Below are 17,624 nucleotides of genomic sequence, written 5' to 3' on the forward strand. Positions count from 1 at the left end.
TCCTTGGGCATTAGATATGCATGATGTAACAGACAGACATACATGCAAGCAAAACATCCATACATGTAATAAATAAATGTACAAATTTGAGGGTGGGTAGAGGAAAACTATTCAGTTATTAGTTTGATTAAAAAAAATTAAAGCAAGATTAGCAAATCATAGAGAAAAAGCCAGTAGCAGCTTGCCTCCGTAATTTCTGTCTGCTCCTGCTTGAGTTTTTGTCCTGACCTTCCTCAATGAACTGTGGTCAGGACATGTAAACCAAATAAATCCTTGCTGTCCAAGTTACCGTGATAGGTATATCAAGCAACAGAAAGCAAACTTGAACATGACACACAAATAATCAAAAATCACATTAAAAAGTTTAAAAAAAACCTGCAGGGTGGTGGTGTCTCATACCTTTGATCACAGCATGTGAGATGCAGAGGCAGGCGGATCTCTAAGTTGAGGCCACCCTGGTCTACAGAGTGAGTTCCAGGACAGTCAGGACTACGCTGAAAAACCCGTCTCGAAAAACTCAAAATAAATAAATGAAACTTGTAGTAGCTGAAAATTGCTGTGGGACAATGGTCTGTACCCTGTCACTTATATTTTAAATAAATGCTGACTGGCCAGTAGCCCAGGCAGGAAGTACAAGCGGGGGTGACCAAGGCAGGAAGCAGAGGCGGGCAAACGAGAATTCTGGGAAGGGGGAAGGAAGCGCAGTTTAGAGTCGTGACCCAACCAGAGAAGCAAGATGTGACTGCCTTACCAAATAAGGTACCGAGCCACGTGGCTAACACAGACCAAGAATAACGGGCTAATATAAGTTATAAGGAGTTAATAAGAAGTCTGAGCCTAGCTAGGCCAATCAGTTTATAACTAATGTAGACCTCTGTGTGATTGTTTGGACTAACTGGCTGCAGAACTGGAAGGACAGAAACCCTCAGTCAACAGAAAATGATGAAGCATTTCCCAAGGAAAATTTTCCAATGCCCTATTAAAATGTTTCTACAGTGGAGCCAGAATGTTTATAAAGGGTACCACACTGTGCCAAATTATTATATCTTTTAGTTGATTTGCCTCCACACAGCAACATGGTTTAGAAATATGTGGTAAAAGTTTTGGAAGACTGATTAAACAAATTAAAAAAAATGTTAGGAAGCACCTTGTGGTATTTTGAATGTAACTGGTCACCATAATCTCCTAGGGAGTGGTACTATAAGGAGGTGTGACTTTGTTGGAGTGGGTAGGGCCTTGTTTAAGGAAGTGTGTCACAGTGGGGCAGGTTTTGAGGTTGTCTATGCTCAGGATATTGCCAAGTCAGCTTCCTGTTGCCTCTGAGTCAAGATGTAGGACTCTCAGCTATTTCTCCAACACCATGTCTAGGGGCACCCTGCCATGCTCCCCACCGTGATAATAATGGACTGAACCTCTGAAACTGTAACCTCAATTAAATGTCTTCCTTTATAAGAGTTGCTGTGGTCATGGTGTCTCTTCACAGCAATAGAAACACTAAGACACACCTATTCTTAAAAAACAAATTCCCAGGCTAGGGATTTTAGTTCAGTTGGTAGAGTTTCTGTGTAACAAGAACAAAACCTCAAGTACAAGATGCAGCACCAATGCACAAAGAAAGATGACCTACACTTACGGGACTTGGAGACAGAAGACCAGAGGTCCAATATCACCCTCGGTTACTGACCTGCCTGAAAGAAACAAACCCCACATGTTCCCCTTGGTGTAACCATCTGTCTAAAGAGAAGCTGGCAATCACTCATACCTCTTTTGGCTTGTTTGTTTTGGTTTGAGTTTGGTTTTTTTGAGATAAGGTTTCTCAGTGTAACCTTGGCTGTCTTCGAACTCGCTCTGTAGACCAGGCTGGCCTTAAACTCAAGAGATCCACCTGCCTCTGCCTCCTGAGTGCTGGGATTAAGGCGTGTAACACCAATATACCATATTTATATCCAATATGCCAATCACTAAAGATAATTTCGGGAATAAAAAAACTAAGACCACAGCATTTCAATAGATATTTATTAACTTGTAATATTGTTTTGTTAAGACAAGAGTGTTCTATGTAGCCAAACCTGACCTTAAATCTAGCAATTCTCCGCCTCAGACTGAGTTCTGAGATTTGGCAGTTTATTGAAATAAAAGAACAAGCCATATTAACCAGCCAAACTACAAATAGAAAAACAGCTTCTAACACCATTTCTAACCTGTTCAGACCAAAAAGGAAGCACTCAATGGGGCTTAGTGGCACACAGCTTTAATTCAAGCACTTGGGAGGTAGAGGCAGGAAGATCTTTTGTGAGTTGAGGCCAGACTTATCTACCTAGTAAGTTCCAGATCAAACAGGGGCTGCACAGTGAGACCCTGTCTCAATCCTCCCCAGGAAATCTACCTGGCAGTTTTCTGGGCGGTCTTGCAGTCTTGCACCACTGAACTTTTGTTAAAGGTGACCAAACTTTAGATTTAAAAAAAAAAAAAAAAACAAGCCGGGCGATGGGTGGCGCACGCCTTTAATCCCAGCACTTGGGAGGCAGAGGCAGGCGATCTCTGTGAGTTCGAGGCCAGCCTGGTCTACAAGAGCTAGTGTCCAGGACAGGCTCTAAAAAGCTGCAGAGAAACCCTGTCTCGAAAAACCAAAAAAAAAAAAACAAAACACACACACGCAATAAAAGTTCTAACTCACAAAATGGAAAGTGATTTTTACAATGTGCTTAACAAGCAGACTTCACTGAGAAAATGTGTGAAATGTTACTGTTTTTAAACACTCAAAAGACATTTAGCTAGTACATTGCATTTTAGTCTTCATGATAAACCCTCTCTCTAAGCTTCATTCACCAAACCATTACAATCTCCTTTCAAAGTCCTCCAAGAGGCATTCCTTTTTAACCAAATAAATCAAGCAAACTAAATTTCACACAGTAAAACTTGTAAGACAGTCACCCACCACCCACCCCACCCCCTGACTTTTTCTCTGTCCCTTCAGTGCTGAGGATCCAATCTGCCTGTTAAGCCCTCTGTCCACCAGTTACCATCCCTAGCACCACCACACACTTCTGAGGGCTCCAGGCTCAACTACAAAGACAATTGACTTCAGTAATGCTACTAATACATGAAGACCAAAAAATACAAAATAAATCATCAATATGCCAGACAACCAGCCAGGGGGCTGATTCAAGAAGATGGAAGTAGAACATAACGTGAGCAACAATATTAGAATAATACTTTGAAAGCCTACCTCAAAAGTATTGAATCCATATGAGAAGGAGTACACAAAACAAATAATATGAAGCAAATACCATATACTGTACAAGGTAGCAGTACGGCCAGCATAGAGAATACATAATATTTGAAAGACATGGAATGAAGTCTGAGTCTCAGCTCTTGCCACATCAAGAGGTGTGAATTTTAGAGATTATTTTTTATGGATTTCACTTTCGCAATCTAAAAAAAAACAAAAGGCTGGATCCCAGTACTTTAAAAGCAATGTTCCATGATATCATTAACATAAATTCACTATAAAATTAAAGAGCAAGGGCAAGAGAAAAGGCAGCTGGGGAAAAAATGTTTAAGAAAAAAGCACAGTAATAAATATGTATGCAGATGCATCACAAAACCCATTACTCTATAAGCTAACTAGAAAAGAAAGGTGGGGCAACAACAACAACAAGTTCAAAGAAAAAGAGCAAACATAAGTAACAGAATTTCTGGACAGACTTTACTCAAGGATCAAAATTAAAATTCTGGGGGCTGGAGAGGCACAGTGCTGCTCTTGCAAGGAACCCAAGTTTGATTCCCAGCCCCTGTATGAATGAGGAGGCTCATAACTGCCTGGAAATCCAGCTCCAGGGGATCAGACACCCTCTTCCTGGCCTCCTTTCCAGGCACCTGCACTTGTGTGCACATATCATGCCCTCAACATACACGCATACTCATCATTTTTAATTTTTTTTAATTCTACATAAAACCCTGGCTGGGAGGTGGAGATGCCTCTCAAGGTAAAAGAACCTGCTGCAAGCCTGACAAGTGAATACTCAGTTCAAGGATCCGTGTGGGAGCTGAAAGAACTGATTCCATTTGTGGGCCATAAGGACGTGCACCCACACATATGCATGAACACTCACACGATAAACAAAAATGTAATAGACAATGTTTTTAAAAAAAACAATAAAACTTTGGATTGATGCTATGCCTTAGTCGTTTATGAAAAGCTCTGGGTCCGATCCCAAAACTGAAGGAAGGAAAAGATGATAGTAGAGGAGAGGAGCAGGGAAGAAAGGGGAAGGAAATTAAGGAAGAAAAAAGGTAAAGTTAACAGAATTTTATGTGCTACTTTGGTAATTTGCAAGACTATTTTCTTGGGGTTGGACAGATGGCTCAGTGGTTATGAGCTCCTGCAGAGGATCTAGGTTCAGTTCCCAGAACCCACAACACATGGTGTACGTCTATGTAGGCAAAACACTCAAACACATAAAATAAAAATACATCTTTAAAAGGCTGTGAATCTAGACGAAAGGTATTACTGGTTCCTAAGCAGTGAAAATATTTTCAAAGTATTATTTTTAAGATCAGCTCAGGCAGAACATATTTGAGCAATCCAGGCAGAAAACCCAGTTAGAGCTAGTGAGCAGCTCAGAGACAGAAATTAAACAGTCTAAGAATACAAAGATAAGGAGTTTTTTTTAAAGAAAATGACTGCAAAAATAGGTCAACGTTAAGGTTTATGTCTGGGTTACTCAAAGTGTGTTACATATGCAATCAGCAAAGAAAGACAGCACATGGAATTGGTTCTGAAGGGAAGACTTTTACAAGTTTATCTTCCAAGATAGGTTTAAGTGAAAATCATCCTGGCCTGTCAAATTGTCTTCAAAACCATCTGATTTGTTAAATGTTCAGTAATGTCAAGTGTTTCCTTCAATTTTACTAATCAGTGAAATAACCATTTAAATTTTTGGCATTGAAAAACACGCATTTTTTCCGTGTTATACAAGGTTAATTAATTTTTTCCAAGTTTTTCTGAGAGGAATTTATAACAACATCACATCAAAATATGAACTTTGGAAGAAAAGTTCTCAAAATATGAACACTAGCAGCATAAACTATCACTGAGTGTTTAATAAACCATTATATAATGAGTCAACTATTTACATGGTTCTGTAAGCACCTAGAAAAATCTCAACAAAAAAATGCTTGAGGGTAAGGCAAGTCTTTTAAAAACTTAATACTCATACATACAGCTGAGATCTGAACACTATGCACGCTTACACGATATTCTAGCCAATTCCTACAGATCAATTTTTCTCCAGAAAGCACAAAATGTTGGCCACGATGTAAAAAGTACTACTCAACCCAACCAATGCATATGCTTTGACTTATTATCAAGTTGTAAATAGAATTTTCTATTTAAAAACGAGACTGAAAATTACCTAACAAAACTTTATTCTGGGACTATTTCTCTATTGATTTTGTGACCTCACTAAAGGCTGAAAGCAAACAACGGATTTCCAGGTGCTTAAGAAATCGTTAAGGCTGATCATAAAGCTACCAAACTTAAGCTTTTAAAAATGAACACTCTTCTTGCAAAACTTTACCCGTTTGGCTGGGCACTGACCTTGCTCCCCACCCCAAGATGGGTCAGGAAGTTTTCTTCATCTCATTCTTCCCTAACTCCTGAGAATTCTTACCTAACATAAGGGGGAGAATTTTCTTTGGGTGACTTCAGCTCTGCTCGACATTAACCGAGCGACGATGTTACGGTCCTCAACCAAGAACAAAAACCCAGCTTCACCAGCTGTTAACATTAAACCGAACTCGAGCGGAAACCCGTGCGAAACGGTACACGACCGACCCAGCAAGCTGGTTTTCCTGGACCTCCTCCAACTCGGCAGCCCCCAGTCACCCCCATCTCTCCAGCTCCGGAGCGGTAGGGGGGAGGGGAGGGCGCGCCCCGAGGATGTCCCCCCCCCCGACCGGCTTCCTCCCGCTGGCGGCTGGAGGTGAGAGCGCCCTTCCTGCCGGCCCGCGTCCCTACCTTCCCAGCCCCAGACAGACACAACCACTGACCGCGATGGGGCTTTTCTGCGAAGCGCGCCGCACACTTGCCCGCTCGCCTCTCCGAGCGGCGCTCCCAGCTCAGGCGAAGAGGCCGCGGGGGTCACCGGGGGTGCCCGGCGGACACCCGAGCTCCACCGAGCCGCCTCCCCGCCCCCCTCCGCTCCGCCGCCGGCAGACGGCGCCCCCGGGCTAACTTCGCCGGGGGAAGGGGAAGCGCCGAGACTAACAGACAGAGCGGGACGGACCGGGAGGCCGAGAGGACCGTGCATGTGTCTGCACGCAGGCGGGGCCGCCTCACCTTCTCTCCCGCCGAGCCCGCAGCTCCCGTCGCCTGAGGTCTGCACCCGACGCCACCGCGGCTGCCCGGAGGGCCGTTACCGCACGAGGCCCTGCGCTGCGCCGCCGCGAAGCTCTCAGAGAGAGGCGGGGCGAGAGCAACCGGTGGCGGGACGATCGGGCAGGAAACCCGCTCCGCGCCCAATCGGATAGGCTTCATCGCCTGCGGCGCCCGCCCCTGACGCCACAGCGGAATGCGCCGCACCGGGATTGGCCGAACTGGCCTGTCAATCCGGAGCGGCGCTGAGTGGTCTGTGAGCTGAGACTGCGCGGCGCTCATCTAGGAGAAGGTGTGCAGCGCTGGGCCTTGTCGGCCCGCGGGGTTCTTCCCCCACCTTCCTCCAAGGCTGCTTACTTTCCGCCCTCTCTCAGCGCTGCTGAAACCTGTCATTACGATCGCTCATTAAGGTTGGCCCCGAGTTCATCCCAGACTGCGCTGGTTCCTGCATCTGAAGGGGCCGCCCAGCTGCAGAGTCTTAGGGACAGGGGGGCGACAAAGAAAAACAAGCCCGGGAGAAAAATGTTAAGATGCTTGTTAATTAAAACCACGAGCAAAAACAGCTGTCTGAGGAACTTCCGAGTGCCCTGGCGCCTGGGCAGCCTTCACTCCCGGCTTCCAGCCCTGCTGAAAAGGACAGTTACCTTTGCCCTTGGGCTGGGCATGGCCTTGGCGCAGCCCCAGCCACCTGCCAAGGCATCTGTTAAATCAGTTCTCCTTCCTAACAAGCCTTGCAGCCACCCAAACTGCCCTCGCTATTTCCTAACCACCTTTGTTTTCTTAGCGTAGGTGTGGCGCCTCAAGAAACTCTCTAGGTTAGGCAACTCGATTGAAACGTGTGTTTTTTGCCTCCAGGGTAGCTACAACCCATAACATATACTTAGATTGCAAAGTCTCTTAAATGGGGAACTGTGTCAGCGTTCATCCATCCCCACTCCAAGTCTACCACATCATCGTCAATAACCAAAGCATTACTACATCTGCCTTTCACTTTTTAAAAAAATATTTTTTTTTCTGTGTACGAGTGCTTTGCCTTCTTGTGTATTTGTGTGCCATATGCTGCCTGGTGCCCCTGGAGGCCAGAAGAGGGTATAGGATCTTCTGGAACGGGAGTTACAGGTGGGTTTGAACCGTGTATGGGTGCTGGGAATCAAACCCAGGTCCCCTGAAAGAGCAGCAACCGGTGCTCTTAATCACTGAACCATTTCTCCAGCTCCTTCCTTGCATTGTAATACAGAGCCTACCTGTAAGTCCTAAAAATTCACTTTTCTGCATTTAACTTAATTGCATGTTGAAGGATACATGGGTTGGCCTGCCTTTGGTAAACTACAGATTACTTGTGGCCCCAACTTAGCCTGAGTTTAGTTGAGAAACGTATATCATAAAACTGGGCAAAGGATACTCTGCCTACATTCTATTGATAGTTTCGAAAGTAAGAGGCAGGCGGATCTCTGAGTTCGAGGCCAGCCTGGTCTACAAGAGCTAGCTCCAGGACAGGCTCTAGAAACTACAGGGAAACCCTGTCTCGAAAAACCAAAAAAAAAAAAAAAAAAAACATACAAAGACAGGGCAGTGGTGGTGCATGCTTTTGATGCCAGCACTCAGGAGGCAGAGGCAGAGGCAGGCAGATCTCAGTGATTTCGAGGCTAGCTTGGTCTACAAAGCGAGTTCCAGGATAGCCAGAACTGTTACACAGAGAAACCCTGTCTCAAAAAAACAAAAGCAAAAACAAAAATAAAACATACAGACCACCACACCTTTTATCTCAGCACTTGAGAGGGAGAGGCAGGTTCAAGTTCTGAAAGTTCAAGGCCAGCCTGATCTATGCAGCAAATTCCAGAGCATCCAGGACTACATAGAGCAAGTCTCAAAAGCAAACAAAAACCATACAGGCAGCTCATGACCATTAACTCCAAAGGAAGAGATTTGTGGTGATAAAGAAAGAAAATATGAACCCTCCATATCTTAAGGTCTTTCCCAGGGAGCTATTGACAACTTATAGTTAGAATGATGTAGTTTAGTGTACCAATCAGACAGGAATGTGTAGGGGGAAGAAAGTCCTACCTATCTGATAGCAAGAAGTTATCACGGGCTTTATATTGTCATGTAGAAATTAGTAGGACCTACTAACTAAATTTAATTTCTGGATTCAGTATGGTTATGCTATTATGGGAAAGAATACACTTTTTATGGTAGCTACTACATTAGGTACCGGATGTCTTAAGAGTCCATACCAGTGTCAGGCATTGAGATTTAAACCAACCTGTATTTATTTTTAATATGCCAAACACAGCAACAGTCGTATCTAGGGACAGAGAGGCATTAAGCCACAGTGAGGGGGAAAATGTGTAGTAAGACTATTGAGGCAAAAGGAAGGGTTTGGGGTGACATAATATAAAGACATTAAGCAATATTGATGGAGCAGACGGTGGCTAGAATTTAAGCAATGTGTTGTGAAAGCTGAGGAGCTTATAGTTTCTCCCATGAGGAATGAGAAGTCACTAGAGAGTTGTTGCCTATGTTTTCAGTACTGTAGCAATCATTCCGGTGTTTTCTGGCCTTCATTGCTTCTTCTGAGGAGCAAGCTGCAATTCACTTTTTAAAAACTTTCTTTTGTGTGTTGAGTGTTTTAAGTGCACTGTGTGCCTGAAGGTCCCTCAGTGACCAGAAAAGGGCATCAGATCCCCTGGATCTGGACTAATAGTTGTAAGCTGCCTTAGGGGTGCTAGGAACCCAACCTGGGTTCTCTGAAAGAGCAACAAGTGTTCTTAATGAAGGAATCATATCTCCAATTCCAAACTGTAATTCTTGGAATCTTTTATTTATTAACTGTGGTAGTTTGAATGTAGTTGGCCCCCATAATCTCATAGTGAGTTTCACTATTAAGGAGGTGTGGTTTTGTTGGAGTGGGTTTAGCCTTGTTGGAGCAAGTGTGTCACTGAGGGGCAGGCTTTGATGTTTCCTATGCTCAGGTTACTGCCCAGTGTCTCAGTTGACTTCCTGTTTCGTTTCCTCCATCAATAGCACTCTCAGCTCCAGCACCACATCTGCCTGCATGCCTCCATGCTCCTGTCATGATGATAATGGACTGACCCTCAAGTGAGCCAGCCCAATTAAATGTTTTCTTTATGAGAGTCGCTGTGGTCATGGTGTCTCTTTGCAGCAACAGAAACCTTAACTAAGACATTAGCATTTATTTATTTTGTGTGTGTGTGTGTGTGTGTGTGTGTGTGTGTGTGTGTGTGTACACATGCCTGTGTAGATTTGGTTCTCTCATTCGACCACGTGGGTTCCAGGGATCCTACTTGGGTCATTAGGATTAGTGGCAAGAGCCCTTCTCCACTGAGCCACTCACTGTAGCTCTTGTTGTTTCTCTGTGTGGTATGTCTTTTTGCTCTGGTTATTTCATTAAGATTCTATAACTCCATCCTCATCAGCAAAGATGCACTGTTAAGTCACACTGTTCCCAAATGTCTCTTTCCATTTATCCTGCCAGACATTCATCTAGTTCCCCAGATTTCTGAGTCACTGGTACTTATTTTCCACCTTGAATCAAATTTGAAAACATTCCGGTTAATATTTCTTCAAAACTTTCCCACCTGATTTTCTTTCCTCCTCTTCTGAGACAGCAGCAACATTTATGCCGCACTTCTCAGTGCAGTCTCTGTTCTCTCCGTGCCAATCCCCACCACTGGCCTCCAGGTCCTCTTCCTGTGCTTTCATTTCTGCGTGTGTGCTGCATCTGTGAGCATCCACTACAGGTTGCACCCGAGTCTGCTGTAGTCTGCTGTATGCAGCCCAAGCATTTCAACACCAGGCTATATACCCAACCCTTTCAACTTTTTAAGATTTGATATGTAGGATCTTGCTAAATTACCTAAGCTGTACTCAAATTTAGGAGCACTCTGCCTTAGCTTCCTAAGACGCTAAGATTATAGGTTTATACCTCTATGCCTGCTCAGGTTACATAATGTCTATTGGGAACTAACGTCTAGTAATACCTGAAAAATCTAAATGTCAACATTTCCCCAAAGCTAGGTATCTTATTAGAGCCTTTGGATTTGTTTGAAGATGATTTGGACCCTTCACTGGGGAAAACAGAAATCACAAGATATCACAATGGAGATTTAGATTATGTGTTAATGGACTGGAAAAACTGAAGCCAGGTTTGGTGCCTCATGCCTGTCATCCCATCACTGGAGAGGCAGATGCAGGAAGTCACCCCAAGTTCAAAGCCATCCAGGGGTACAGAGCGAGATCCTGTCTCAAACCCCTCCCAAAAAAGGTCAGGGACGGAAGACCAGTGGTGACACGGAACACTGAGGGACAAAAGACATGTGCTTCATGGATCAGCCGCCACCGTTAGGGCTAGGGAAAGGGAGAATCAGGCTTGGACTATAGGATTTCAGAAACACAGAGACATGACCCAGCTGGGATATAGCTCAGATATCTAGGAGGAAACTGTGCAGTTGGCCCTTCTTCTGCTCAGAGGGAACGATGTTGTGGGCAGGAATGATGCTATAGGAAGGAATAATGTCAAAAGTAACTTAAGGGTAACATTAATTCCTGCTGACTGTTGGGGTAAAACAGCAACGTACATACACTAAAGGCAAATAGAGGAAAAATCCCTTCTTCTGCCTTCTAATCTTTCTCTAGTAACTTTTTGCTTTCTTATTTATTTACTTATTTGAAGGACTGGGTTGAATCTACACCTTGCTACTTCATAGGTAAGTGCTATGCCACCAAGCTTTAGTCCCAGTAGCTGCTTCCCCTTTTTGAAAACAGGTCTGTCTAAGTTGCCAAAGCTGACCTTGAACTTATGATCCACCTTCCTCAGCCTCCCAAGTAGCTAGAATTACAGCCGTGTGCCAGCAGGTTCCGCCCCTTGGTAATGTCCTTTGTAGGCAAACCTAGTGTGAGAGACACTAGCTAGCACCATAAAAATGAAATGTCTAGGGTCTGAGCCTTAGCATCACATAGGAAAGTATAGATGGGTGGGTTGGGAGCTAAGAGACAGATCCTCAGTAATCAGTATCACATCAACATGTCCTTGTGCAGAATTAATAATGGCCCAAATTAATGGAGACTCTCAGGAAACCATGTCAATTTTCTGCTATAACATGGTTAGTGCTACTGTGTTAAAAACAATTTAGTTTTAATTTTTCTTTATTCTTGAGAATTTCATATATGTATACAATAAAATATGATCATATCCAACCTCATTTCCCTCCTCTGACTCTCTCCCCATATGCCCATATTCCCCTTATCATGTCCCCCCTCCCAACTAATGACTTTTTTTTTTTTTTTGAGACAGAGTTTCTCTGTGTAGCCCTGGCTATCCTGGAAAACACTTTTTTTAACCCATTAAATCCAATCCAATTAGTGCTGTCCATATGTAGTGGGGTACGGCACTGAAACACAATATACCAATAGGAACAAAAATTATTCTCCTCCCCAGCAGGTCTCAACCACCAATAACACACACACAAGGCATGGGTCATGGAAAGCCCCTCTCCATCTGTGCTGCAACTGTGGCTGGCTTCATCTTGTGCAGCTCTTGCACAAGAAACCACATCTGCTTTGGTTCCTCAGTGCAAAGGACATGTTGCTGGGCTTTTTCTTTTCTTTTCTTTTTTCTTTTTTTTTTTTTTTAGGAGTGTGGCATGTCTGCTTTACTTACATACTTACCATAGAATCATAAACAGGAGCAGAATTCATTATACCCTACACTCATTCCCTATATATTGCCTAATGTGGCCTACTATAAGACAAACTTTCCAGCTACTGAAAATCCACCTTTTCTTTACTCCCCTTACTTATCTCAACTCAAGGCCTTTAGTGTTTTAGTGGAAAGATGGACTTTAGCTAGGTGTCCAACATTTTATCCTATGTGTAATTTTCATGAATGAATATTTTTGAATATTGAAGGATGCTTGCTGCACATTTGTAGAACATTAAGAGTAAACTTTTATTCAGCTGGGCAATGGTAGTGTGTGACTCTAATCCCAGTACTCAGGAGGCAGAGGCAGGAGGATCTCTGCGAGTTTGAGACTAGCCTGGTCTATAGAGAGAGTTTCAGAACAGCCAAGGCTACACAGAGAAACCCTGTCTTAAAAAAATGAATAAATATTTCTCCCCAGGCTTAGTGGCTCATGCCTTTAATGCCAACACTCGAGAGACAGAGACAGACAGGTCTCTGTGAGTTCAAGACCAGTCTACATAGCAAATTCCAGGATAGCCAAGACTTCACAGAAAGACCCTTTCTCAGAACAAAACAAAAAACATTTTTCAAGTTTTAGAAGTTTATAACCTAAAATAAATTATAAAAAAAGAAGTTTATAACCACAAAAATTCAACTGGAGACTCCTAGTCTTGTGTCTTTGGTGATGGAGAATGATACCCTTCTACCACAATTACTTTTATTAATAATTATAAATACACAAAGTTCATGACATATTTCATCTATTTAATATTTATGCTTTAATATATTGGTCTGGAATATCTTCCTGCATCTGCATAATTATTTATACTATATAGCACTCTATCAATTATATAACATAAAAGACATCTACAGGTAAATATTAAAAGGGCAATGTACATGTTAATAACTAGACATTAACAAGGTAATAATAACCAGGTATTCATTTAATGGGAGAGTCCAGTATTTCCTGATAATCTTCCCTCCTTACATTCCTCCAGTACAGTTTATAGCCAGCAAGGACGAATACACTAATCATAATGATCACCCCTCCAAAAACATCATAAACACTAGGAAATATGTGGAGCACTAGAAGCTGTAAGACCATAGCTACCACAATCTCCAGATGCTGTACTGTGCTGACCAAAGCTGGGTGGAATTTGTCTAAGGCATAATAAACTCCTAAGAATGCTACAGTAGAACAGATACATATAGCAATGAGATAGCTCCACGTCTCTCCATCTAAAGGGATAATAGGTTCTTGAAGGACAAACATAGTAGATACTCCCCAGATTGTCCCAGTCCAACCAAAGGTGAACAGTGCAGTCCACATGCTGATCTTCTCCCTGATGGATCTGTACACTATCATAGAAAGGGCAGTGGTCAGTCCAGCCATCACAGTCATAGTGTACCCAAAGGCTTCTTTCCAGGCATTTAACAAAGAGTTGTCTTCGTCAGCGATGTTGGGAATCATGACGAGACAAACACCTAAGATGCTGCAAACCACGGTAACCATGTCAACATAAGCCATTTTCTCATCCACAAGTAGAAATGCTAGAACGGCACTGAAGACTGTGGTTGTGGCTCTCCACATCGTGGTCCCGTTGCTGGGAGGAACAATTGAAAAGGAGGTGTAAGCACAGGTGATAGAAATCACATTGCATACACCATAAAAGAAAAGTCGTAATCTGTATCCGCTGGGTCCAAAAGGAGCTTCCTGGTAATAACACACAACTAACACCGATAAGACCTGCAACACAGAACGGATAAAAATCAGTTCTAGAGATGGAACTTTAGAACGGTCAGACACAAGCCTAGTGATGAGAGCCACACATCCATGAGCCAAGGCAGAGCCAAACAGCACTATCCACATTTTTCGGGACTGAAAAATGTTTTTTTCTGCAAAGCTCTGGAATTGTGCCATCCCACTGCCTCTTGAGTCTTCCGTTAGTGGAGGCTGAGTGTCCACGGTCCCAAACAAAGTTCTTCCTTTTCTCTTCATTTCACTCAGCAGACTTCTCTTCGGATTCTCTTCCATGAATCTGCCATAGTCTTCATTGATTTCTTCATACCCGTCGTCTCCAGGTTGGGGATAATGAGAGGTATATTTCACCATAACTGTGTTGGGATGTATTTTCACTCGTTTTTTTACTGGATATTTTTTGGATGGAGAATTATCCATTTCTTCAGATAAATTCTATTTAAGGAAATAAAAAGAAAAAAATACATGTTTATTGCATTGAAAACCACATTACTATTTTACACACACACACACATATTAATTCAGTGATGGAAGGTAGATATTATAACAAAATTCTGGAAAGAAAACAGTAGGAAGATTTGATCTGGCGTATGCATTATCACATATGTGAAGCCCATGGGATCTTCCACCCTCCTATCGCTCCTGTTGTAAACCTGTCCCAATGGCTCACTGTATTTGTTCTTATTTAGCTCTTTTGTTTGCTTTGGTTAATTGGGGTTTTTTTAGCCAATGCTGGCCTTGAACACTTAAGCTTCCTGTCTTCAACTCTTAACTGCTAGGGTTAGAGACATATACCATAGGTGCAACTAGTCTTTCAGCTTTATGCCTCATTTGTACATGACACACTGATATTTTCCCATCTTTTCATTTCTACCCATCTTTAAAGAAAAACACAAAAATGAAAAGCAACCTTTTTAAAAAAAATAAAAATCACACCTAGCCTTTTTATTGTGTCCATTCATCTATGTTCTAAGTTGTAAATATATAAATCCAAAGTATTTTAAAGATTTTTTAAAATTTGTGTGTGTGTGTGTGTGTGTATGAGAGAGAGAGAGAGAGAGAGAGTGTGTATGTGTGTGTGTGTGTGTGTGTGTGTGTGTGTGTATGTGTGCGTGCATATAGGTTTGCAGATATCCTCACAGGCCAGAAAAGGGAGTTGAATTTCCTGGAATTAGATTGTAGATTGTTGTGAGCCACCCCACATGGGTGCTGGGAACTAAACTAAAAGAGCAGGAAGTGCTTTTAACCATGGAGCCTCTCATCAGGCTCCAAAATTATTTTACATAATTCTATATAATAACAGGATCTAAACCAAGTGATACATATCTATAATCCCAGCACTTGGTATTATGATATGCTGTTGGTTAGGGAAATGTTAAGCATCTTTCAAATTAAGAATTAAAGAAATACTGAATATAAAGAATTTTCCATAGAAGTGTATGTAGTAAACTTTCAATAAATGTTAGCAGCAGTTTTGACTATTTTCACCTATAATTATCCTATGAAACACTGGGTATCTTTGACAGTGTTTTCTTTCTCACTGTCTGCCTTCCTATCTTTCTTTGAACAATTTCCTTTGCCTTTTCAGTGATTCTTTTCTTCTGCCCTAAGAGATGATCCGGCATTATCATCTGTGACCAGACATGTGGAATCTACTGGAGTTGTCCACCCTAAAAGGGAAGAGACAACAGAGAAAAGGGGCATTTTTTTCTTTCCTCATGACTTCCCAAATCCTTGCCCAAGCTCATTAATTCAGGACTTAAACCATGACCCCAGAATCAAATCCAGTTCTATTCTTTTGATGACGTATGGATAGCCAGCTGTTCTGTTTACTCTCTTTTCTTCTGGAAGTCTTCCTCAGCTGGAAGAAGTCACGGAAAAATATCACCCAAGCCTCCAGACCCTCCAGACCTAACCAGCCTCCTCCTGCGGTGTCGGCGGCAGACGGAGCTCAAGAAATTCGACTGTTCTTTATTCCTCACTTCTCTCCATTTTCTTTTTAAAAATCGTGGCTTTAGAATGAATGACCTCAAACTTAGTCACAGTCTCAAAGGCGCTGTCTTCCCAGCTCCCTCACGTCTGCTGCTGATCTCGCAATCCTTCCGGATTCCTGCGCTGGCAACCAAGGAGCACTCTGGATTCTGCTTTCCACCATCACAGTCCTAAATGGCTCTTTCTTACAGTTTTTGTCTTCGAAATGTTTCTTGGATTTTTCTTTCTCTAATTCCACGTTAATGTTATTATTCTAGAAGAAGCTAGTGTGGGTTCCAGACTACAGTTATTACCCTGGCATCCTGTCTGGCTCCCTTGAGTTCCAGCCCTCTTCTAAATCCCATGGGCGTTATCCTCTTGTTACATGTTGTCTTTAAAAGATTCAAAACAAAAAACTTTCCTCCAAGTTTTCCTCATCCAAGAACCAAGAGTGCTCTACAGATCTCCCTTCTCCACTATCAACATCAGCTAACTCAGGGCACCCTGTATGCCCAACACTTAGGAGGTAGAGGCAGGAAGACCAGGAAGTAAAGGCCATCCTCAGCTACATAGTGAGTGGGTTTGAGACTAGCCTGGGCCACATGAGACTCAACTCCTCTGCTAGGCACTTGATACCCTGCTTAGTGTGGGCCTGGTCTGTACTTAGCCTCTCGGCATCCACACTTTGCCCCAGGACTTTGTACCATGTGTGTAAAATATCATTTCCCGAGCTTTTAGTCCACTAGTTTCTCTTCTGCTCCAATGTTCTAAATACTGATCGTCTGTTAGGAACTAATTCAAATTCTGTCTTTAGGAGCAAGCCTTCTCTGACTTCTCCAGACACTTCTTCATCTAAACAATTGCAGCACTTCTAATTTAATTTGTATAATGTAATCATTTTGCTTCCTGCTTGGCTCAGATCTGGAGTTTTATGTTGCTAGTTACTGTATCCAATTTAACTATGCCAATTCTCCTTTCCTTGATGGCCAGTAATTATCTTAATGAAATTTTACATTCCATAACTTCCCATTTGCTGCTATTATTAAAATTTTACCTTATACCCATCCAAAGCTTTGCCCTTACTGCTACAGGAGAAATCTACAGCTCTAGGGACATGATCAGGGAGGAAGAGTAGCTTGCTGTTTTATTCTTTATATTCTCTCCTTTTGGGGACTGCAGAAGGGTTTATCAGGCCATCGAGATGGCCAAGGCTCAGTGACCAAGGGCACACTCCAAAAAGAATGATGATCTGAATTCAGTCCCTGGAATTCACATGGTAGAAAAAGAACTGATTGCCCTCTGACTTCTACATACATGCCATGGCACAAGTGTGCCTATGCATATACCCACACACCATAAGTAAATATTTCAAAAATTGTAGCCCCGCAGTGGTGGCGCACACCTTTAATCCCAGCACTCAGAGGCAGAAGCAGGTAGATCTCTGAGTTCAAGGCCAGCCTGATCTACATAGTTCCAGGACAGCTAAGGCTGTTACACAGAGAAAACCTGTCTCAAAATATTTTTTAAAAAATATTGTAAAGAAAGGTTTATCTTAATAGCTTTGATCCCCATCTTTTGGACTGTAGCACTAGTGTACTGGTACAGGAAGGAAAATGGAAGGGCCACAGGTCACACACTGACTCCTCTTGTGTAATAGCCTATTGATGTGTAAACTAGGCCAAGCTGAGCTACAGACCCCACTTATTTGATCAAACACAAATCTAAATGTTGTCATGAATGGATTTTGTAGATGTAATTAAAAACCCCTAAACCAGGGGTTGCATAAGCCTATAATCCCAGCACTTGAGAGATTG

At 42.6% G+C, this 17,624-nt stretch overlaps 1 protein-coding gene across 1 annotated transcript; it reads right to left on the reverse strand.

Annotated features, from left to right (window-relative positions):
* Positions 1-13,020: 13,020 nt before the first annotated feature.
* Positions 13,021-14,259, reverse strand: Slc35g2 (solute carrier family 35 member G2). Its single transcript, XM_038324353.1, has one exon. It carries the CDS (start codon positions 14,257-14,259, stop codon positions 13,021-13,023), a length of 1,239 nt encoding a protein of 412 aa, XP_038180281.1.
* Positions 14,260-17,624: the final 3,365 nt, after the last annotated feature.

Source organism: Arvicola amphibius, chromosome 3 (genome assembly GCF_903992535.2).
Source record: "Arvicola amphibius chromosome 3, mArvAmp1.2, whole genome shotgun sequence".
NCBI lineage: Eukaryota > Metazoa > Chordata > Mammalia > Rodentia > Cricetidae > Arvicola > Arvicola amphibius.